Below are 24,386 nucleotides of genomic sequence, written 5' to 3'. Positions count from 1 at the left end.
TGCCAAACCACATTCTGCACATGTTACAACAGCGTGGCTTCGTAGTAAAAGAGTGTGGGTACTACACTGGCCAGCCTGGAGTCCAGACCTGTCTCCCATTGAAAATGTGTGGCGCATTATGAAGCGTAAAATACGACAACGGAGGCCCTGGACTGTTGAACAGCTGAAGCTGTACATCAAGCAAGAATGGGAAAGAATTCCACCTACAAAGCTTCAACAATTAGTGTCCTCAGTTCCCAAATGTTTATTGAATGTTCTTAAAAGAAAAGGTGATGTAACACAGTGGTAAACATGACCCTGTCCCAGCTTTTTTGGAACGTGTTACAGCCATAAAATTCTAAGCTAATGATTATTTGCTAAAAACAATCAAGTTTATCAGTTTGAACATTAAATATCGTCTTTGTAGTGTATTCAATTATATATAGGTTGAACATGATTTGCAAATCAGCGGCACGGTGGCCGACTGGTTAGAGCGTCAGCCTCACAGTTCTGATGACCCGGGTTCAATCCCCGGCCCCGCCTGTGTGGAGTTTGCATGTTCTCCCCGTGCCTGCGTGGGTTTTCTCCGGGCACTCCGGTTTCCTCCCACATCCCAAAAACATGCATGAATTGGAGACTCTAAATTGCCCGTAGGCATGACTGTGAGTGCAAATGGTTGTTTGTTCCTATGTGCCCTGCGATTGGCTGGCAACCAGTTCAGGGTGTACCCCGCCTCCTGCCCGATGACAGCTGGGATAGGCTCCAGCACGCCCGCGACCCTAGTGAGGAGAAGCGGCTCAGAAAATGGATGGATGGATGGATGATTTGCAAATCATTGTATTTTGTTTTTATCTATGTTTAACACAACACCCCAACTTCATTGGAATTGGGGTTGTAGTATGTATGATTCTAAACATGTTAAGAAGTATGTGACATTGAGTATGACCTCAACAGTCTCTCACTCCCACCTCACCTCACGTTTCTACCGTGTTAGCAAAACACGTGGAACTTCAAGGCAAACAATAATAGCACAAGAACTTTCACATACTGCTGAATTATTTTGATTTTGTCATTATCAGTAAAGTGGAAGGGCGAAGAATGATACTGTGCGTGTGTGCTGAGGTTTCAGGAAACATGTTCCCAGAATAAAAAAAGGTTTATTGTCTGCGTTGGACCTGTGTGAGAAGCAAACTGCCCCCCTGTCATGTAGAGATAGATGGCTTTTAAATTGTGTGTGTGTGTGTGTGCGCGCGTTTCAGTGGGGGAACCTGCTGTTTGTACAGGAGATCAGACTGTGTTCTCTGTGCTTCCCTCGCCAGATAACCGCCCTTAAATTGGCAGCCAAAACCTCCCCGGACAGAAACTTCATCATCAAGCTGAGAGGAAAAAGGTATGCGTGAGTGTCGCCGCCAGTGACGTCCGGGGTGGCCGCTTCCTGTCCCTTCTGCAAATGTAGCCGTGGGATGCGAAGAAAGGCGCAAGAGAGGACAGCAGAACCATGCTGAAGAATGACCAGCTGGTCTACATTGGCCTGGAGCTGGTGATCGCCTGTCTGGCCTGTGGCCGGGAACATCCTGGTGTGCTGGGCCGTGTGCCTCAACTCCAACCTGCAAAGCATCACCAACTTGTTCGTGGTGTCGCTGGCGGCGGCCGACATCGCCGTGGGCCTGCTGGCCATCCCTTTCGCCATCACTATCAGGTATCTTTGAAACCTTTCACGTTTGTTCGGTTGGATGCCGATGTCTTGAACTGCTGACCCCGGGCATCTTATTGCAGGGTTTTTCCCATACTTACCAATGGTCTAAAATGTATTGCCGTGGAGCGTTGTTACAATGCACATTTTATTCATTCTTGATTTTTCTACTATATTTTCCATAAAACCCGACACCAGTACTGGCTTTTGCGCCGACTTCCACGGATGCCTCTTCATCGCTTGCTTCGTCTTGGTGTTGACCCAGAGCTCCATCTTCAGCCTGCTGGCCATCGCCGTGGACCGATACGTCGCCATCAAGAACCCACTCAGGTAGGGCGGAAGAACAAGTAGTTGCCACTTTTAATCGGGCCAGCGCCACCAGATTTGTTTTGGATTTAATGTGTGTCTTTCGTGTGTGTAAATAATCATCTCTCATTATTGTTATCATGCTGTTGTGGAAATAGAATCCATAGTGTGTGTCTATTTTACCCTTTGATTACTTTTTTCAGTGTTCTATGGTCCAGTCAGAATTAAGCCCAATGAACTCTGCCTAGTAACACGTGTCCAGACAAACATGTGACTTGACCGGAGCAATTCAGTTAATCTGGGAGTAGGGGAGAAAAGAAAAAAAAGGCATATTCTAGTTTTAACGTTTGTCTTAAATAAACCTAACATGTATGAACATACAAAATCCAGGGAGTACGCAGCTGAGATTCAAACCCCAAACTTTAGAACTTTAAAGCAAAGATGCTGACCACTAAACCCTCCGTACTGCCCACTATCCGTATCCCTTCTCCGAAACACAAAACCATTTTAAACATAAATATCCGTTAAAAAAAGAAAAAGGAAGCTGCATAAATCAACAGCGGGCGTGATGTGTCGCAATGACACCCCACTGACTCCTGTTGTTTAAACGCGCTTCATTAAGGCTTTTGTTTTTATCTAGAACTACAGTACCGAACATTCCTCCACCCTGAGAGGATATTCCATCTCGCATAAGCTACAGCAGGTGACTCATTTGCATAAGCAGCTTGCATAATGGCTTGGTTTTTCCTTTGCGTCCAGCACCAAAAAGCTGCTAGTTAATCCTTCATTAGAACTTGCTTTAGTCTAGGGTAGGGGACGCTACGGCCTGTGGACTACATGCGGCCCGTAAGACCATCCTCCTCTTTATGCTCGTGGCTGAGCTGGAACCCATCCCAGCTGACTGTGCGAGAAGCAGGGTACACCCAGGACTCGTCACCATTCAAACTCACATTCACACCTATGAACAAGTTAGTCTTCAGTTAACCTACCATACATGTTTTTTTTGGTATGTGGGAGGAGCCTGGAGTAGCTGGAGAAAACCAACACAAACCTCACCCAGCAGGTCCTGAGCCCAGATTCAAACCCAGATCCCCACGACTATAAGGCAGACATGATCAGCACTATATTCCACTGTGCTGCCTCTGGCAAAGCCAAAAACGTTTAACGCTCAAATCTTCATAATATACAACAAATATACAGTATATCATGTTTTTTTTTTCTCACAAATTTACTCGCAGGATTTTGTCAAAACTGAAACAGCCCCTAAATAACCATTAGAATATTGTATTCTCCTAAAACAACTTTGCTGTTTGTCCTCATTTTACAGGTACAATAGCCTGGTAACAGGCCAGAGGGCGAAGGGCATCATTGCATTGTGCTGGCTCCTCTCAGTGGGCATCGGCCTGACACCAATGCTGGGCTGGAATAAAGGTTTGTTGTTTTTCAATATAGCTAAAGTTGAACCGGTATTGAATGTAAAATTGAAAAATCAGAGCAGACTGCTGGATCTGGAGACAGTCACAAGGGGTCCTTGTTCGAAAACTATCTGTTGAAAATCAGAATCAGAATCATCTTTATTTGCCAAGTATGTCCAAGTATGACATATGAGTCATTCAAACTGCTCTAAGTGCTAGAGGACTCTGCATCTTTTTGCACAATTGTCAAAAAAAAAAAAAAAAAGGTACCGGCATTACCAGATAACTAGCAACCCTTTACTGCTCAGTGACTGTTTTTTTTTTTGTCAGTGTCTTTCTGTCTCCAAAGTGTTCTGTAAATTGACTGTCTGTTGTCGTACTAGAGCGGCTCCAATTACCGGAGACAAATTCCTTGTGTGTTTTTGGACATACTTGGCAAATAAAGATGATTCTGATTCTGAAACTGTACTCATCCAGAAATATCAAATGTTTGGAAAACAAACAAAAATAAGTCCAGTAGTTATATTTAACTTCTGTGGAATACCCGTTTAAAAAAAAAAAAAAGACTTAGAAATTGATAAACACACTTGCCAGTTTGTCATCTCATCCGGTGAAGATTAACTACTAAGCCATTGACTGAGTGGATGAGTAAGTGTATGTGTATTGATCTAACCTTCACCACTCCTTGTTGTGATGGTCAGGTGCAGCCTCACATGCATGTCCAGTAAGTCCCGCCCCTTGTTATTGATACAACAGGGTGAAGCGTTCTAATAATATTCTGTCGATCACCAGTTGTAAAGACGATTTATCTTCGCTGATAAATATCTTTACTTCAAAGACTAATACCAGACCCTGGCCACTAACGTATACAAGTGAGAGCCTCTGGCAGGCAGCTTAATGTCTCTCTCCCTTTTTTACACTCCAAAGGAATGATACCATACGTGGTTCGGAAAGTGCATCTAAGTCGCAGCATAAATTGTAGAGTTTTCCATACAAACACTGGTTAGCGTGTCCTAACTAAGCCTTGTTGCATGAACTGATGAAGCCTGCTCAGATGAGAGCCAAAATGTCTTCTAAGACAAACAGAACAGTCCAGTTGCTTGCGATCAATTCACTTCCCTCAGAATTTAGACATTCTAGTTGTTTTGAAAGGCTGCAACGTCACAGCTTTCTGTTAAGGGTGATAAGGCAAATGGTCTCGCTAGAATAGAACTGCCCTGCTCTGAGCAGCTCTCCACATTCACAACGAGAGCAATTGGTAGTAAGCTGGCAATCTTTAAAGCAGTCACTTGCGGATCATTAACGTGATATGTTCACAAATTGGAACTTTGTCATGGGGCAAAGTGTGGAGGAAACAATTATGCTTCTGAAAAGGAATTCACTTTAATCACTGTTACGAAAAGAAATTTGATTACTAGTTGAGTTGCAAATAGTTCCTTTGTGTCATTACATATATAGAAAGTGATATGTAAAACCCGTTTATTATTATTAGTAGTAGTCATAGTAGCTCTCAAGGGCGCCACACCCGGGGGATGTGACCCCCACTCTTCGCATATCAAATGTTATTTTTAGTGTATTTTGCAGACTGCAAATGAATGATGAGCCACAAATGGCCCTTGGGCCGTAGTTTGGACACAACTGCCCAAACCACTACTACAGCGTGCTTTCCCTCTACAAACAAAGAACTTCATATGTTAATTGATCAGTCCCTATTAAGTGAAAGCATAGAATAATTTTTTGGGGAAAATAATTGCTGAAAACATGGGGAAAGACTGAAAACAATATATGTTGTACTGAATTGTGGAGATATAGTGTTAAACAGTTTTTCACCGTTTCAGTTTTCATGCTTTTTTTGGGGCGGCGGGAAGGGGGGGGGGGGGGGGGGGGGTGCTAGAGCGGCGCCCAGTGACGTACTTGGGCGTTCGGCATGAATTGCCCCCGCTCCACTATCTAAAAACCTGAGCGCATTCGTTCACATCAGTGGTTATCTGACGCAAATGCAAGTTACTTAGCCCTTTTCTACCTCTACATCATGCAGTTAGCTAGCTAGCTATGCCTACACCAAAAATGCATAGTCCATGGAGCCACAGTTTACGGAACAGCTGTACGATGTTGTTATTTAAATTCCCAAGTGAAGAGGTCATGCCGCGGATGAGCCCCCCCGGTTCAAACGTGTAGGGATATGTAGGCATCAGAAAGTTACTATACGAAATTGCATCAATTTTTCAGTGTGATTTCATGCATTCAGCAGACATTCCGTTAGCATTTGAAAACCGAGACAACGGCTCATTTTATATCATTGGTGATTTATTTTATTTTTTTTCTCATTGAAATTTGGCAGGGTTGTTAAAAAACGTTTTCTCTGTGGTGTGTCAAATTTATTTTTACATTACATGGATTTTCAGATATGTTAAAATGAGACTAATGCAGCGGATGTAATATTGAATTTCTTGATAAAAGTGCTTCCCTTCTATTTCACTCTTGCACAGGATGGAACTCCACCACCGCGGCCTCCAGCAGTTGTCCCGAAGGCTTGACCGAGTGCCTCTTCGAGGGCGTGGTTACGATGGACTACATGATCTACTTCAACTTCTTTGGCTGCGTGCTGCTGCCCCTGGTGGTCATGCTGGTGGTGTACGCTCATATCTTCATGGCTGCCCGGCGCCAGCTCCACCTGATGGTCCTCAAAAAGGTCGTCCCTGTTCCCTCTCCCGCTGAAAAAAGGTCCTCGTTTCGCTCCACCCTGCAGAAGGAGGTCCACGCTGCGAAATCACTCGCCATCATCGTGGGCCTGTTTGCTTTTTGTTGGCTCCCCGTGCACATCATCAACTGTTTCAACTACCTGTGCGACAGCTGCCAGCGTCCGCACATCTGGGTGTTGAACATCGCCATCATCCTGTCCCACGCCAACTCCGTCGTCAACCCCTTCATCTACGCCTATCGCATCCGAGAGTTCCGACAGACGTTTCGGAGGATCCTCCGCCAACACATTCTTGGCCAAAGGGACGGCCACGGCCGAGACACAAATAGCAGCAGCATCAAGCGAACGTCCTCGCACATCAGTAAAGATGACACGTCGTGCGGCACCGTGGTGAACAGTTACGTCCTTGACTCCATTCAGTGGACGTCGACTTTAGGCGCTCTACCAAACAGTTGTATACCCAATGGGAACCTAGCAGCACAGCAGCAGCAACGCACACACCCGGAAGGGACCAACAATGTCGAAGTGAGAGACACGAGTGGAAGTTGTATTTCCTTTGTCAATGTTCAAGCTCTCTCCTTCATACGTACCCATTCCACAGAATTAACAGAAGTGTTGTAGCAAAAACTATATCACCAGAGTTAATCAGCATAACCTGGCTAATTGTGCGAACGTGAAATATGGAAAAATATATCTCATGCATTCTAAACACTTTTTTCAAAATAAAGATAATGGAAGTAAATACTCTATAATCTGTTGCAGTGCCAAACCGCAGCCTCCATGAAAAACACTTCAGTCAATATCACCATAAATTGCCTTTGAAAACTTTCCCCATTTCACACAAAAACTGAGATTTTTTTTCTTTCCATTCCATGTATTAAGTGTATATGCAATGCTGTTAGAATTGCAAGCTCACACTTTTGTTGTTTTTAATAAATTAACTTCAAGCAGACAATGTACATGCAAACAGCAAAATATTGTGTGAATTCTGTTGATGGACAATGACGGCGTGGACATTTTTGGCTAATGTTAACATTTTATGAGCACATGGTAGCGACATGATTCAGTTAGAAAGCTGACTGTGTCCTGTTCAACAAATTTATTTCGAATTTATGAAAGGTTTAAACATCAATTGATATTTCACTATGACAGTGGACATACAATGTTTGATAACTCCACAAATAATATGATAAAATTATGCAACATAAATGTTTACGCTGCATCTACGCACTGTTGCAGCCTCCATTGAAAAAGACAAAATGCTTGTCCTATGATCATAATGTCATTGAAAACATCAGGTTTCTTAAAGGGGCCGTTACGCCATAATGACAGGGTGGACCGTAATTTCAGCGACACATGCAAAATGTTCGATGTGATTATGAAACTAGAATATACGTGATCAAAATGACTCATTTTAGCAAATAACGGGATAATAAAACCATGTTATAAAAATTCGATTTAGTATAATTTAACCACTGCAGTGTGGGACATGGCCAAAATCGTGTGAATTTAATAAGGGGGGGGAATGAGATGCGATTCTGATACTGATCGGTATATGAGTGGATATATTGCAATGAGATACAGCCACTCAAAAATATCCTGGAAAATCCTTGACTTTTTTGCTTCATCACCAGGCTGTGTTTTCAAATAAGTAAATATATAATTACTTTGCATATCTTTACCTACAATGCACCAATGGATTGGTTTTAGAATTTTTAATAAATTAAATGTGAAGAACATACAGTAAACGGGGGCCATTGCATCCTTGGACTTATCTGTATGCGGCCCTTGAAAGAAAACTTTGAACACCCCTGCTCTAAATTGTCCATAGGTGTGAGGGTGAATGATTGTTTGTGTTCTGTGATTGGCTGGCAACCAGACCAAAGTCTGCTGGATTAACCTCCCGCTCACGCCTGTGATAGAAAATGGGGATGAATGAAAATGTGATAAATATGTTGGAAATTCGTGTCTCTGTTGTTGTGCATAGCCTGATTTCGATGTTGGCATTGGCTGATATCACTGAAGAAAACACTCCTTACTTGTCTGTTGCAAATTCAACTTTTTACAGTCTGAATTTTTGAGTTGCATTAAATAAATTATGTATGTTGCCCATGCTGATTTTTACCATCTTATTTGTTTTTTCAAAGCCTGACTTGTTGATACACCAGATATCTATTCATCAACTGTTTCAGAAAGTGTAGATAAGTCAAGTTGGAGAACCCAATGTTTAAAGGGAAGTCATCTTTTACCAAGGAACCTCCTTCATTGCAAGCGTTTGATGAGTGATTTGATAACTGCTAAGCAACCTGTCGCCGCTTCACTGATTTTTACATTGAATTCATCAATTGCAGCCAAAACAAAGAGCTTGTTTTATCAAGTCAAATATGAGACCATATGCCTGCAACGGGGCCGCTTTCAGAGTCACATTTGTAGACATAGACAGCAATGAAAAACACATACACACACACAGTACACATCATCCTACACTACAGACCACTCAGCGAGACGTGTTTACACAGCAGCATCGCACTGACGCCAGCCGTAGCGCTTAATGCAATGGAAATCAAATGCAGGTTTATTTGATGATCTCTTTTATTGTGCCATTACACTTTCTATTTCCTCATTATAACTCTTTTAACTTTAACTTTCAGAAAGACTGACATTTAACATTTATTTGCCTTACAGGGTCATGTTTCCAGGAACGTGGCCTTGTAGCTTTTGTTCATTTCCAGTATTTACACTATTTTTATGCTTTACTCATGTCTTGATAATGGGGTCAAATACAAGATTTTCAGATGGATTTTGTATTATAAGCACAAATGAATAATTGCTCATAAAAATAACTCAACATAATGTGTGTACCATACAGCCATATATGATGTACATGTATTATGTTTTGGCATAATAATTTAACCACTGAAAATGATACTGGCAGGTTTTACACATATTTTTCACAAACATGAATGAAATGAATGAAACTTTTGGAAATTAACCACAAAGTTCCAAAATTTATAGAATGATATTTAAAATGTATCTATTGGCTCAAACAAGCTTTTATGTAATATATTTGTGGCTAGTGTACATTTAATTGGTGGTTTTAGATTTGACATTACTCAATACTGCCCTCATCTGATAGTAAATGCTACTCGACAAAGATCAAATCTGCGTTCGTGTCATTTTAGATAATGTGGATTTATAAGGAAGTCAATTCAAAGGAATAAATATCAATGATTTTGTGCTACTACAATATAAAATAAATCTGAAATTTACAAGGATTCAGCGGATGCCATGATATAATACAAGTCCCACAATGCACTGCGGGTTTAAACCGGAAGCATTTGAATGGGTTGGTTCAGCTGGGCTGCATTGTGGGTAGGCGGAAAAAGGCTCCAAAGACGCAAGAAATCGACGAACGCACGTTGTTGAGTTTCTTTGGCGAAAACTATAAGCGAAAAAGTGGTTTGCAGCTATAATATTCCAGGTAAGAACAGCACAAAAGCTGAAAAATATACCACTAATATGTTTCAATATGATTATGCTGTGCGTATTAGGTTGAACGAGCGGCAGTTGTAATTCATTATTTCTTCTAACATGGCTCCTTCCCTTCACGATAGAGCTGGGACAATAGTTATCCTTCGTGTTTTATACTAAACAGGTCACACAAGCTGCCTTATATTCGTGAGTCATTATTATGATCACAACTGTGCGTCTGGGGCCTCTTGAAACGTATTATTTGTATTCTATAAGCGGTTCGCTGTTTGGTTGTAAGCTAACTCGCGATTTGATAGCTTCGCACAGCACCTGCAATCAAGAGTGTTAGATGAACAAATAGTAGGTTTGTTACTAAAATTTTAATTGTATATCAAAATAGAGCATATCGTTGGGTAGAGATTTGAAACACGTATGAAATGAGCCCTAGTTTGTAAAATTCGCAAGGATTTTATGCGACTTTTTATGTCCCAAATCGGCCCAAATGGACATGTCCAGAACTAAATGGTAAATATTTGGGAAATGTGTGACCGATACAAGACTCTTTTGCAGAAAAATTAGAAAATAAAAAAATTAGTTGAGACTAAAATGTGATGTTTAAACAGTCCCTTTCCAGATTTTTCAATGGCGGCGTCCGTTTGAGGCATCTCATTTTCAGGGACAAAACGAGAGCAACCCCCTCGTCAGATTTGCATCATGAGTGATGTAGAGTTGTCCGATTGTCGACGCCACAAGAAAATTGTTCAAGATAATATTTTAGCGACATCTAATCTGGCCTTTGCCAATTTAGGAAGGGTAAAATGTGCAAATTTCACCCACTTGTTCGTATGTGTGCACCCCACTCATGCTGTTGAGCCCTAACAGTTCTCACCTCAATGCCAATGAATAACGAGTAGTGAATTTCTTGTTGTATATTTTTTGTAGGAAACTAGCTCAAGATGTCGATCGGTGTGCCCATCAAAGTCCTGCATGAGGCCGAGGGACACATTGTGACCTGCGAGACCAACACTGGAGAGGTGTACAGAGGCAAGCTTATTGAGGCTGAGGACAACATGAACTGCCAGGTGAGACACTGCTACAGGCAGTGGGCTGTTCTCATTCACAATTTTTATTTTCATGCCAACTAGCTTCAGAAGCGAGTAGTTATTCAACAAATGTTGGATAATAATTCAAGGGAGACTTCTCGCTTTGACTCTGCAGCGATGGAAGACATTTTTAATATTGTACAGACTCCCGTTTCAGTACCATAGTGAAGTTCTGTGTGGATGTAGCACGCCTTCACATTGCAGACAGTGTTCTTTTAGAATGTGAATCAACAGCCCTTCTGTTGGTTGGTACTTGCAGCCACGTAGTGCAATCTAGTTTGTCTCAGCTACTTCAAGATAGCGCCACGCAATGAACAATTCTTAATGGTCCATTACTTGACTAATCAGTTATGCCTAGCTCTAGTTAAAACGGTTGTAGACAGCCCTGCAAAATGCGACACTTGCCCAGTTGCCCGAACTCATCCGCTAACCCATAGGTGTCAAACTCAAGGCCCGGGGGCCAGATGCGGCCCACCACATCATTTTATGTGTGATTTATATGCAAATCATGCTTGTCAACTTCTGTGATTTTTGCTAAAATCTCTACCAAATTCCAAATTGTCATAATAATAAACAATAATGTTTAGATATTGCATTTTTCTGTTGCCAAACACTTCTTCTACAGTATCTTAAACAATACTTGAACAAACTAATATCCTTGTCTTCTGATTTCAAAACTAGTTATCCCTCAATTTGTTGTGTAATGGTAATAATGTTTTGGTGATGATTAAACATTATGGTTTCACCGTTCTAACGGCCCTCTAACTATAATGCACCCTGAAACTAAAAAGAGTTTGACACCCCTGCGAGTCTAACCGCTTAACAAAGCAAGGACATTTTTATTTTTTGTTTACCTTCAAGCCTTGATGACGCTGTAGTTACTTTCCGTTGAGTTGTAAATTTGCCCTTGTTGCTTTTCCCCCTGCTTCACAGATGTCTAACATCACGGTGACCTATCGCGACGGGCGGGTGGCCCAGCTGGAGCAAGTATATATCCGCGGCAGCAAGATTCGCTTCCTGATTTTACCTGATATGCTAAAGAATGCGCCCATGCTAAAGAGCATGAAGAATAAGAACCAGGGCTCTGGTGCTGGGAGAGGCAAGGCAGCCATTCTCAAAGCACAAGGTAAGTGACTCTCGACTACATCCCATCTTGCACTCATGTCTAGCGCTGCTACAATTAATTGAAAAATTCTATCACCCCCAAAAAAATCAAGGCAAAATCCTTGTCACACAACTTCGCAGTGATCTTTTTTTTTTTCCCCCCACACACACTGTTACTGCAAACTCACTCCGTGTAGAAATAAGTTGGTGCTCACGGTAACAATGCACAGACTGGCTAACCTGAGCAAACAGCAGCCAACTGCACTCTGATTCGCTGACGCACGTCACTTGCCAGGCCACACATTAAAAGTCACACATACTACAGTGTAGAATGCGAGGATGGAGAACCCAAGTGGACAAAAATACATGCATCTCACATGCGTATTTTGTATTGGTAATATTTAATTGTGTAAAATCAATTTTGTCTGATCAATCGATGGAATGATTGGTAACATAATGAGCCCCACAAATTTTATATAGCTGCAGCCCCAGTCTCTAATGGGGGAACACTATTTGATATAAGAATCATTTTACATTGCATTTTAGGTTTGCTACTTCAGTTAATCATCACTGCTTATGCGAGAGGGCCTCAATCCATGTGCTTTAACTAATTTCACCAAAATGCGGCAAAAGAAATGCCCCATTTATTCTTTGTACAAGCGCAAACCTTTTTGTGAAGTCATAAGTCAGCCGGTCATACTAAACTTCAGAAGCAATATTTGCCTGCTCATTATATATAAAATGGGCATTTTGTGAGTATGATAGTGTTCTTTTATGACAGTCCCTCCATGCACTTAGTAGATTTTAGAATTGGCTTACTCAAAAGCGCCCTTGGGTTGTTTTGCAAAGTGTTAACATTGTCACTCGCTAAAACAATTCTCTTGTCTTTCTCAACAGTGGCCGCAAGAGGCAGAGGACGTGGTGGAATGGGAAGAGGGAATATGTTCCAAAAGAGAAGATAATTTCTGCAGCTTTTGCTTTTTGTATAGTCTTTTTTTGGTCCCCCCCCCCCCCCCCCCCGCTCTCCCCACCTTCAATTGGTTGTCTTATTCTTGATCTAGCGTGTTGCAGTGTATTGCTCCAGTTTTTTTAATTAAAAAATAAATAAAAGTATTTCAAGTCGATGTATTTTTTATATACTGAACTACATTTCTAATTTGCTTTTACCTTTAATCTTTTTTTATCAACACATCTGAAAATGTTTAGACTTATTCAATTGTAACTACTGTACATATGGGTACACTTAATTTTTTCATGTTATACCATTTTTCACTTTGATTACCTATCTATTTTGCAAATGCCATCCACCCATCCATTTTCAACACATTTTTGCTGGTTAGGGTTGCGGGGCGCTGGAGCCTATCCCAGCTGACTTCGGGCGAAAGGCGGACTACGCCCTGAACTGGTCGCCAGTCAGTCGCAGGGCACACATAGCCACGGACAACCATTTTGCGCACACATTCGCTGAGTGGGAACTGAACCCACGCTGCCTGCACAAAAGTCAGGTGACAACACAATCAGTGACTATATTGCAGAATTGTTAGCCCAATAGCATAATTGCCCAAGACATTTTTTTATATTTTTGGAAAACCAACAACAAATTCATTGAGCAAGAATAGCCCAGTTGCCTAGATTAAACCTTTGCTGTTGACCATGACCTGGGTGACTGAGAATCTACTAAACTGTCTGAAACACAGACAAAGGGGGGCAAAACTTTTTTTTTTTTTTTTTTAAATATGCTATTAAGTGAACAGAATGTGGTTCTACTAGTTCAGTTCATTTTTGAAAGGGGACAATGCAATTTCATAAAACACATGAAGTACACATGGTTAAAAAAGCCAGAATTAGCCAGAAGGCTAGTTTTCATCTGTAGTCCCCTGGCCATGATGTAAAAAAGCAGTAAAATACATCTACAAGACAATATAATACAGGATACATAATCAAACTATACTATTAAGAGAGAATAAAACCATAATTTTTTTGATCATAACAAAAAGACAACATAACATAACATAGTTAAAAATGCTTCAAAGTATCTTGGACTGGTTTGTGATGTGCCCAATTTAAGTTGTAAGACTGGAACGCAAATACAGTTTGGAGCTTGAAGGAAAGTTTTTTTTTTTTTTTTTTTTTTTTTTTTTAATAATTTATTATTATTTTTTTAATATATAGATATAGATATATATATAAATAAAGGGCTTAAGGTGCTTTCTCCAACTCTCACTCACTATACAGGGCGTACTCTGTTTACGACGGACTTTGGCGTCATATTGGTTCCAGAACTGCTTTCCATACATATTTAAGCGATAAACTGATTTACGTACAAATCCGTTACGTATGTAGGAACGGAACTCAGCCGTAAACCGAGGACTCCTGGTACGCCTTTTGAGGTTAAATTGACTGCAGTGCCCCGATAGGCCACGAGGGGAGCCAATGTCCCACCGAAAGAAGTGGAGATTCCCGAGAGCCAAGTATTAAATTTAGGTCATAAGATAAACCAGATTTGTACCGAAGCCAACGCAGTCTCTAGCGGTGGATTTAGCTAGTTGTCTTCAGCATACTTAATCTTGAAACTTTTTTTCCATTTTTTTTTTTGTCCGTACTATTTGGTTGTGAGGCACTTTTCTCCGTCACAAGCTTCATTGCTGGAGCTGTCACATCTCACTGCTCCACCGCCTCCGAAGAGGAGAGAGCACTCGACACGTTTGAATGGTGTGTAGGCCTAAATAACACAGCAAGGTAAGCTTTTATTTCCTAACTAAGCGGTCTTTTTTGCCTGTCGGTTAACAGTCGTCACTTGGACGTTGACGCTAGCATCCTCGCTTAACATCTGGAACTCGACCGGGGGAGGCAGCGGCTGCTAACGTTAGCCGAGTTAGCCTGGTGGGACGTTCGGCGACTGCTTTACACCCCCAAATGTATTTGTGTCTCTTAACCAACAATGTATGCTCGTTGTTTGAATGACATTCAAAGTGGCTGTCCAGCTCATCATTGTGGCATTATTCGTGAAATGGACAGAGTGGTACACACCGACAGGAATTTGTATTATTGTACCTAAAGTGGTCGTGAAAGAGATGAGGGCATTGAACGCATCAGCGTATTACACTGGAAACACTTTTTAATATCTTTCACATAGAGCGCAACACTTTTATATTGCTGGTGTTTTGTAATCCAGTATACATTCAATGTGATATGCTAATGGTATCTAATTTACATGTGGCCGAACTGAAGCCTTTTTTGATCTATTGTTAAGTTCAATGAATGGTCAATTAAATTTGAACAATGACAGTTAATGACTGAGTGCTAAATAACCAAGACAGGGAATCACTTGAAACCTGTTTGATGTGATCTTGTTACTGTATAGTTATAGAGAGTTAATTGACAATTATAATAATGGACTAGTAACAATAATCTACAAATGCAAATTGGTCTACTTTAATGAATGAATGCATTTCCTCATATAGTGGCCACGGCTGTTTTTTTTTTTTTTTTTTAAATATAAATTATTTTACCATGGTGTAGATGGGAAGAGAAATGGAGTCGGGGTTATTTTAAAAGAAGAGTTGGCTAAGAATGTCTTGGAGGTGAAAAGAGTATCAGATTGAGTGATGAGGCTGAAACTTGAAATTGAGGGTGTTATTTATAATGTGATTAGTGGCTATGCCCCACAGGTAGGATGTGACCTAGAGGTGAAAGAGAAATTCTGGAAGGAGCTAGACGAAGTATTTCTGAGCATCCCAGACAGAGAGAGAGTCGTGATTGGTGCAGATTGTAATGGACATGTTGGTGAAGGAAATAGGGGTGATGAAGAAGTGATGGGTAAGTACGACATCCAGGAAAGGAACTTGGAGGAACAGATGGCGGTAGACTTTGCAAAAAAGGATGGAAATAGCTGTAGTGAACACTTTTTTTCCAGAAGAGGCAGGAACATAGGCTGACCAACAAGAATGGAGGTAAAAGCACGCAGGTGGATTACATTTTGTGCAGACGATGTAATCTGAAGGAGGTTACCGACTGTAAGGTAGTGGTAGGGGAGAGTGTGGCTAGACAGCATAGGATGGTGGTGTGTAAGATGACTCTGGTGGTGGGGAGGAAGATTAGGAAGACAAAGGCAGAGCAGAGAACCATGTGGTGGAAGCTGAGACAGGACGAGTGTTGTGCAGCTTTTCGGGAAGAGGTGAGACAAGCTCTCGGTGGACAGGAGGAGCTTCCAGAAGACTGGACCACTGCAGCCAAGGTTATCAGAGAGGCAGGCAGGAGAGTACTTGGGGTATCTTCTGGCAGGAAAGGAGAGAAGGAGACTTGGTGGTGGAACCTCACAGTACAGGAAATCATACAAGGAAAAAGGTTAGCTAAGAAGAAGTGGGACACTGATAGGACCGAGGAGAGGCGAAAGGAATACATTAAGATGCGACATAGGGCAAAGGCCAAACAAGCGGCATACGATGACATGTATGCCAGGTTGGACACTAAAGAAGGAGAAAATGATCTAAACAGGTTGGCCAGACAGACGGGATACAGATGGGAAGGATGTGCAGCAGGTTTGGGTGATTAAGGATAGAGACGGAAATATGTTGACTGGTGCCAGTAGTGTGCTAGATAGATGGAAGGAAATACTCTGAGGAGTTGATGAATGAGGAAAATGAGAGAGAAGGGAGAGTAGAAGAGGCAAGTGTGGTGGACCAGGAAGTGACAATGATTAGTAAGGGGGAAGTTAGAAAGGCATTAAAGAGGATTAAAAATCGAAAGGCAGTTGGTCCTGATGACATTGCTGTGGAGGTATGGAAGCATCTAGGAGAGGTGGCTGTGGAGTTTTTGACCAGCTTGTTCAATAGAATTCTAGCGCGTGAGAAGATGCCTGAGGAATGGAGGAAAAGTGTGCTGGTGCCCATTTTTAAGCACAAGGGTGATGTGCAGAGCTGTGGGAACTATAGAGGAATCAAGTTGATGAGCCACACAATGAAGTTATGGGAAAGAGTAGTGGAGGCTAGACTCAGGACAGAAGTGAGTATTTGCGAGCAACAGTATAGTTTCATGCCTAGAAAGAGTACCACAGATGCATTAATTGCCTTGAGGATGTTGATGGAAAAGTACAGAGAAGGTCAGAAGGTTCTACATTGTGTCTTTGTAGATCAAGAGAAAGCCTATGACAGAGTACCCAAAGAGGAACTGTTGTAGTGCATGCGGTAGTCTGGAGTGGCAGAGAAGTATGTTAGAATAATACAGGACATGTACGAGGGCAGCAGAACAGCGGTGAGGTGTGCTGTAGGTGTGACAGACGAATTTAAGGTGGAGGTGGGACTGCATCAGGGATCAGCCCTGAGCCCCTTCCTGTTTGCAGTGGTGATGGATAGGCTGACAGATGAGGTTAGACTAGAATCCCCGTGGACCATGATGTTTGCAGATGACATTGTGATCTGGAGTGAAAGCGGCGAGGAGGTGGAGGAACAGTTAGAAAGATGGAGGCATGCACTGGAATGCAGAGGAATGAAGATTAGCCGAAGTAAAACAGAATATATTTGCATGAATGAGAGGGGTGGTGGGGGAAGAGTGAGGTTACAGGGAGAAGAGATCACAAGGGTGGAGGACTTTAAATACTTGGGGTCAACCGTCCAGAGCAATGGTGAGTGTGGTCAGGAAGTGAAGAAACGGCTCCAAGCAGGTTGGAACGGGTGGAGGAAGGTGTCAGGTGTGTTATGTGACAGAAGAGTCTCTGCTAGGATGAAGGGCAAAGTTCATAAAACAGTGGTGAGGCCAGCGATGATGTACGGATTAGAGAGAGTGGCACTGAAGAGGCAACAGGAAGCAGAGCTGGAGGTGGAGGCAATGAAGATGTTGAGGTTCGCTCTCGGAGTGACCAGGTTGGATACAATTAGAAATGAGCTCATCAGAGGGACAGCCAAGGTTCGATTTTTTCGAGACAAAGTTAGAGAGAGCAGACTTGGTTTGGACACGTCCAGAGGACAAATAGTGAGTATATTGGTAGAAGGATGATGAGGATGGAGCTGCCAGGCAAGAGAGCTAAAGGAAGACCAAAGAGAAAGTTGATGGATGTCGTGAGGGAAGACATGAGGGCAGTTGGTGTTCGAGAGGAGGATGCAGGAAATAGGCTTACATGGAAAAGGATGACCTGGTGTGGCGACCCCTAAAGGGACAAGCCGAAAGGAAAAGTAGAAGGAGAACCTTATATGAACTACCTGACTTCCTCATATCGAGAGGCCATGGTCTTTTTTAGCACTCAACTTGAGAGAGTACCAGGCATGTACTTTTGGGTAAATTGTTTATTGGTTGTGAAAAGGCGTTTTACAATCGTAACAAATGCAATCTGAATGTGTATTTCCTCATATAGTTGCTAGCATTTTATTTTTATTTTTTTCTTTAAACTGCTCTGCAAAAAGTAGCAGGTATCTACTTGGAGTAAAAGTGTTTTAAAATAAAATATATTACATATCTGTCTGTACATATTTGTAATACTTTTGAACTCAACAAAAGTACCGGGAGTATACTTCGGGTAATGTATTTATTTGGCATAGAGGCAGTTAGGCTTAAAAATGCATTTTATAATCCTATTAAATGACCTTATCTGAATTATCGTATTTTGCTCATATAAACATTTTTTCTTAACTCAACTGCTGTGACTAATAGGTGTCTACTTGAGATGTTTACTGGGGGATTATTGTAAAAATTCGTTTTTTTTAATAAAAACATTTAATAAGTAAGTGTTCATATTTGTAATAGTTTCATAATAATGTTGAATCATATCTAGTTTTCTTGCAGATAAAGGACGATACTGTAATTACGTAGGCTACAGGGATGTATGGTTTACTTTGATATTCTGTATATTCAGCTGTGATTATATGTCAGCGTTTAAGTGAAGTTGGTCAAGGATGCTCATCCGTCCATTTACAGCAGCTTATCTCTTCCACGGATCACTCTCAGGGTCGGTCGCCTTGTTGATCTCTTAATGAAGCCGTGGATCCTCCTCTCATACAGATGGCCCCATGTTGTACATGTACAGTATGTCTTTAGGGGAGCGTCTGTGCTTGCATGTATATGACTTTGGCCACCACCCTCACACAAGCTCTGCGAACCCAGACTTACTCCCCTGATAGAGAAGGTGAGGCCACGTGACTTTTGTGACAATAAGATGCTAAGTAGAGCATCTGGAGCTGGGCAGCTGGTGTTTGAAAAGGCTTGAATCAGACTGATTTTTCAGATTTTTCCATTGAGCTGCTGTGATCACAGAGGATCAGGAAAGTTAAAGGCCTGCAGACAGATCCTCAGAATCAGTAATAGCTGTAGATCTTTTTGTCTATAGGCTGTTTTATGTGACATTTTCAAACAGGTGTGTTTGAAAGTGTTTTATTGCAAACATGGTGCACATGGTGCGTAATCATCTATTAATTAGTGATTAACGATCTGGACGTGTAGATTAGGGATAGACCGATAATCGGCCGGGGTGATTATTGTCACCGAAATTCGGCATTTTGACGCATATCGACATCCGTCTTTTTTTTTTTTCTTTTCTAATCCGACGTCCGATAAGAGACAAATTTAAAACTGGATAAACCAGGGATCGATCGATCTATCTATCTATCTATCTATCTATCTATCTATCTATCTATCTATCTATCTATCTATCTATCTATCTATCTATCTATCTATCTATCTATCTATCTATCTGTCTATCTGTCTGTCTGTCTGTCTGTCTGTCTATCTATCTATCTGTCTATCTGTTTATCTATGTCTATCTGTCTGTCTATCTATCTGTCTATCTGTCTGTCTATCTGTCTGTCCGTCCGTCCGTCCAAGCACACACACACGAGAAGAAATAAAAGTTATTCAACAGACAGACATGGAAAAACAATGACACAGGGTCATGCATTGTTTGCATTGTCAGCTAGCAGTAGCGAGCGCCTTTTCAGAAGGGCGTTCATAACACTTGTGGTTTAGTATATTTGAGGATAGAAGTTCTAACTTCAAACCGTCAGTGTGGACTGGTAAAGTAAACTAGTCGGTTCAACCCCAAGTTCATAGCATGTATGCCTCACAGTCAATGATCTGGGTTTGAATCCTCAAGTTTCCTCCCACATTCCAAAAACATACGATGTGTTAGGTTAACTTGCAGACTCTAAATTGTCCATAAATGTGAATTTGCCAGGTGATTGACCGGTGACCAGTCCAGGGTGTACCCAAAATCTGCCCCCAAGCCTGTTGGTTTAATAAAGCCAAACTGTTTGGCTTGAGAAATAGCTATAAAAATACTTTTTTTTTTTTTTTTTTCAAAGACGTGCAGGGATTCTATTTAGTGAATGAGACTATGGTGTCATCTTCTAAGAGGATTAGTAACTGTAGCCCTTGTCATCCTTCTTTTGGATTATGTGACGTATGACAAAGGTCCTTTAAGAGAAAAGGTACAAGTATTGAGGAGGCTGGAAAATAACTCGTTGCCTCACTGGAGCCAGAGGAGGACAGAAGAGGCGGATAAATCCACTGAGATCTGAGAGTGGTCTGGATTTACAGCATTGCTTCTCAGCACCTGTGAAACCTTATCACAGCTTGCTCAGAGCTGTCATGATAGCAGTCATAAGACAGCAATGTTTTGACGGCAAAAGGCAGAGCTATGTCCAAGTTAACAGCTTAGTGTCTTGTTTACAGTGGCTGCAGGGTGAAACTGGAATATTTGCAGCATATAGAAGTTTTTTCTTCATGAATACCAGAATAATCTTAAACACCTTCAAACTACAATCTGTTCATTTTTGTGTTTTCGACTGACTTGGGTGAAGCCATTAGCATAGTTTCATAGCAAGTTCCTCCATCAAACCCACACAGATGACTGTTATGTTAAAACCTTGATGTAAAGATTGAGAATCATATTGATTTTAAATTTTATCAAACAGCAAATAGCCAACATACAGTATTTGTAGTCAAGATCAGTGCATCTCTTTTCCCCCTTCTTTTCACATCTGCACCTGTCACAGTTTTCAATTTACCTTCTTCAAAATTCCAATAGTAATTGCTCCACAATTAACACAAGAATCCCACTGGGTCTTTTTAATATCTGACACAAGATGGCTAATGTCAAAGCACACCTGCAAGTGCTACTCGTAGTTTATCCTTTTTATGGTCACGTGTTGATATATAACCCGATGTGTAAAATGGTTCGGAATGTATCAGTCTTTTTTCTTTTTTTGCTTTTAGGCATCCTCCCCCGAGTTCCCATCTGATGGAGCAGTTGTTGTCAGTGTTTGCGTAGAGGCACCATGTTCCCTTGTCATGTTACCGCCTGGCCCGCTGCTGAGCCTGTCGCCTCTTGCGGCGGTCATGCACCAGCGCCACAGCCTTCACAACCGCTCCCCGATCTGCTCTGCAGCTGTCCCGCGCCACCGTTCAGCAACCACTCTGAAACGCCATCCCCAGACCCCATGGAATCCCTCATTGTGGTAACAGAGTGCGAACCCAACAAATCATCTGGAGCGACCGGCGGCGAGGAGGAGGTAGGATACCAAAATACCAAAGAACTTAGAAACCACAGTGGAACCTCTAAAATCAGATGCCCCTGATATCATGCAATTCAAATCTTGACCAAAATTTTGTTAGGAGTAGAAGTTCGGAAAATATAAGTCTGTCTATACAAGCCTGTTCCATTGTCAGATTTTTCTTATGTAAAAAATGAATCCAAGTTAAGATTTAAAGTGTTTCTTTTCTTTGTAAGATCAGGCTTCCATCTTGCCACCCTACCCCATAGCCCAGACATATGAAGATGATGTGAGATTGTTGTCAAACGTACTAAACCGCTAGTACTTGGCAGAAATTCCTGCAGCTCCATCAGTGTTGTTTTCGGCCTCTTGGTAGGCTCCCTCACCTGTTTTCCAGTTTTTTTTTTTAAGGTAAACTTTATTTGCCGTTATTCAGAGGCACTTGCCACAGTGGAAGGTGTGCGGACTCCCATTTAACATGAGTTTGAATGTGTTTGGTTAATTCTGAACACAGCCACGTCCCCTGTTATAAGTGGATGTGCGCACTTGTGCAACCACCTTATCTCAGTTGTTTATTATTACTTCCCCTCTTTAATTTTTTCCCAATGGATTTGTACATGTACAGGCCACATACATGGTGTAAAATGTTTTTAAACAATTTATCTTGGTCTAATTTGATATCACAAAAGCCTGGCATTTGAATATGGGTATAGACTTTTAACATAATCTCTACATACATCTACATGCAGCAGTGGTTCTGAACCTTGTTGGAGGTACTGAACCCCTTAAGTTTCATATGGGCATTCATCGAACCCTTCAAAGGTGATTTTTTTTTCTTCTCAAAACAGTTATATATGTTATTAGTGCACAAAATGAACCATGCATCGGCTGCACACAAAACCAATGTGTTCAAAGAACAAAACCAACAACAGATGAATTTCACATGTAAAACACAAACCTAAGTCATTGAATAGTTATTACAAATGAATGTGACTTTTGCTCTTGCTTTATCGAGACAAGTTCAGAAATACGCAACTTCACTTTGACAAGTGCCGCTCTCATATTTTATTCATTTCCTACTAAACAGCTAAAAGGTTAGAAAATCAGAAGCTAATAGCTGGTTCTCTCACGTGTGTGTGTGTGTGTGTGCACGTGTGTGCGTGCTGGAAAATGTCTGTAAACCTGGCCTTGATGTCCATTTTGGTGCTTTCACTGGCCTTGCTGAGCTTGCTCCTCTCGCGGCCTGTTGTAGGCGTAAGCGAGGCTGGTTGCAATGCTGATGTTCAAACCTATGAAGTTGGTCCAGGAGAAGATGTAGTCTCCGATGAACACCATTCCAATGTAGGTCACCAGGACATCCTTGATGCAGCCCACGATAACGCCGGTCAGTGCAGATGTGGTACATGAGCATAAACACCATAATGCTGGACATGAAGAACTGCATGTGGAAGAACACGTCTGACCAGCTGCCATAGTCCACGGCCTTCTGCATGTCGATCATCAACAACGCATTATAATATAGTAATCCATATTTGCCCAGCTTCTCTGAATCCAATTTCTGCTTGATGTTTGCTTTGTTGGCTATGCTGAGCAGGTGTTGAGGAGGATGAAGACATAGCCTTGCAGGTCAAAGGACATGTCTGTGCTCGCAGCGATGACTGCCCCAAGTAGCATTGTAAATACTGTCAGCTGGTCTGACCAGGACATTTTCTTCTTGAGCAGGACATTGAGCTAACATTGTGAACAACAAGGAAAACATCCTGAGCACCGTAATCATCGGCGAGTTGAGCCTTTTGGAGGCCTACAGACCAGTTAGTTGACTGACAAAATAAAGGAGAGGTAATTAGAATTCAAGTCTGGGAAGGTGATCAGCCTTACAGCCTTGCCCACCTGCAGGACAACCACCGTGGTCAACATTTGCCCAATCACGACGTGTATCGACGAGCGGAAATTGTAATTGGTGAGCACGCTCTTGTTTACCACGACGATGAGGAAGAAGCTGAGTCCGTAAAAGCAAACGGTGAACAGCTTCAAAAACATAGTCGGAGGTTTGTGCGCCATTCCCTGGAGTCAATAATCAGACAAAGAAATAAGTTTGATTTTGTATTAATGCAAATACTAGTCATACAAAAGAGATTTCAGTGCATTTAGCGTCTCCTGGGATTATCTGGTCATCTTTCGGGATTTGTCTTCCTTTATCTATGTCTCTCTGTTCCCACAGTGTGGGGAGTTTCCATCTGTTATCTCAAACGTATAACTTTCAGTCAGGAGGTGCGTGGGTAGCTTGCTCGACACATTTGCAACCCCTGATAGAATATGTATGACGATAGTCGTACAAGCGTGATAAAATTTTGCTCAAGTGATGTCAAGCTGTAAGAAAGATATAGCTAACAAACGAGAAAGAAAAATCATCATAGTCACCGATCTTATTCATTATGCTGAGTCTGTTGCTTTGATATCGTTTTTTCAACGTCTTTTATTTTTTTCGAACTTTGATGTCTATCATACTTAAAAAGGATTGCTCGTAAAAGATACGTAACAAATGGTATGAGTATCTCAGAGGCTTTCTTAGTAACAAGAGTGTGTCTTGACCTTTGCTGAACCCCTGAGACTGACCCACAGAACAGCTAAGAACCACTGACATACAGTATATAGCAATACTTATTTTTACACTGTTTAAGCAGTAATGCAGATTACAAAATTGGTGCCAAATGCCACACACAGGTAACTTTTTCCAGCTCCATCTGCTGGATCTGGTGCGTGGCTTCCCCATTTGTACCCAATGTTAGCAAAGTATAATAGCAAAAACAATTTCTAGATCTGTACCTTTATTTGGCTCTCCAAATTAGACAATAACCTTTTTTTTTTTTTTAAACCTCATCAAAGTTCAGTCTTCAATTTGTTTTAGTCTTGAGTCTTCACAGTGGTACCTTCTCTTGATACTTGTCTGATATGTAAGAATGTTAAAAGGTGAGATCACCTTCGCAAAATGTTTGTCAGTGATAGTAATTATTTTAAATTTTACTATTAGCAGTTAACTCATTTATTAAAATGTAATTTAAAATACCTGTATAGTAAACATTTATTAAAATGTAATTTAAAATACCTGTATAGTAAACAAAAGTTTTAGGATGA

The 24,386-nt window shown here is 41.4% G+C and overlaps 3 protein-coding genes and 1 pseudogene across 5 annotated transcripts in view; 3 read left to right on the top strand and 1 right to left on the bottom strand.

Annotated features, from left to right (window-relative positions):
• Positions 1–1,477: 1,477 nt before the first annotated feature.
• Positions 1,478–8,212, top strand: adora2ab (adenosine A2a receptor b). The gene is given in 5 exon segments (XM_061799795.1): positions 1,478–1,537; positions 1,539–1,678; positions 1,871–2,002; positions 3,306–3,409; positions 5,883–8,212. Coding segments are annotated over 5 exon segments (1,269 nt in total). The 3' UTR covers positions 6,716–8,212.
• Positions 8,213–9,416: 1,204 nt separating this feature from the next.
• On the top strand, positions 9,417–12,896 carry snrpd3l (small nuclear ribonucleoprotein D3 polypeptide, like). Its single transcript, XM_061747713.1, has 4 exons — positions 9,417–9,575; positions 10,508–10,647; positions 11,602–11,794; positions 12,670–12,896. Exons 2-4 carry the CDS (start codon positions 10,522–10,524, stop codon positions 12,732–12,734), a joined length of 384 nt encoding a protein of 127 aa, XP_061603697.1. The 5' UTR covers positions 9,417–9,575; positions 10,508–10,521; the 3' UTR covers positions 12,735–12,896.
• Positions 12,897–14,086: 1,190 nt separating this feature from the next.
• The window catches only part of LOC133489786 (calcium/calmodulin-dependent protein kinase kinase 2), a 35,904-nt gene continuing 25,604 nt past the window's right edge, over positions 14,087–24,386 (top strand). The window contains exons 1-2 of one of the 3 annotated variants that reach the window (XR_009791994.1): positions 14,087–14,511; positions 20,974–21,269. Coding sequence is in view for 2 of the 3 variants with exons in the window: in XM_061798887.1 (XP_061654871.1) it covers positions 21,036–21,269 (234 nt within the window). In the remaining variant the exon portion in view is untranslated. The remainder of the gene's footprint in view (positions 14,512–20,973; positions 21,270–24,386) is intronic. The other 2 variants (XM_061798887.1, XM_061798886.1) reach the window with 2 other exon arrangements.
• Positions 21,276–23,796, bottom strand: LOC133489787 (nucleotide sugar transporter SLC35D2-like; annotated as a pseudogene).

Source organism: Phyllopteryx taeniolatus, chromosome 15, assembly GCF_024500385.1.
Source record: "Phyllopteryx taeniolatus isolate TA_2022b chromosome 15, UOR_Ptae_1.2, whole genome shotgun sequence".
NCBI lineage: Eukaryota > Metazoa > Chordata > Actinopteri > Syngnathiformes > Syngnathidae > Phyllopteryx > Phyllopteryx taeniolatus.
This window is presented reverse-complemented; position numbering and strand designations above follow the sequence as displayed.

Excerpts from the sequence above, each read along its gene's own strand:
- snrpd3l (XM_061747713.1), top strand. The coding sequence starts at position 10,522 with ATGTCGATCGGTGTGCCCATCAAAGTCCTGCATGAGGCCGAGGGACAC. Across the intron at positions 10,648-11,601 it reads AGGACAACATGAACTGCCAG|ATGTCTAACATCACGGTGAC; the intron begins GTGAGACACTGC and ends CCTGCTTCACAG. Across the intron at positions 11,795-12,669 it reads AGCCATTCTCAAAGCACAAG|TGGCCGCAAGAGGCAGAGGA; the intron begins GTAAGTGACTCT and ends CTTTCTCAACAG.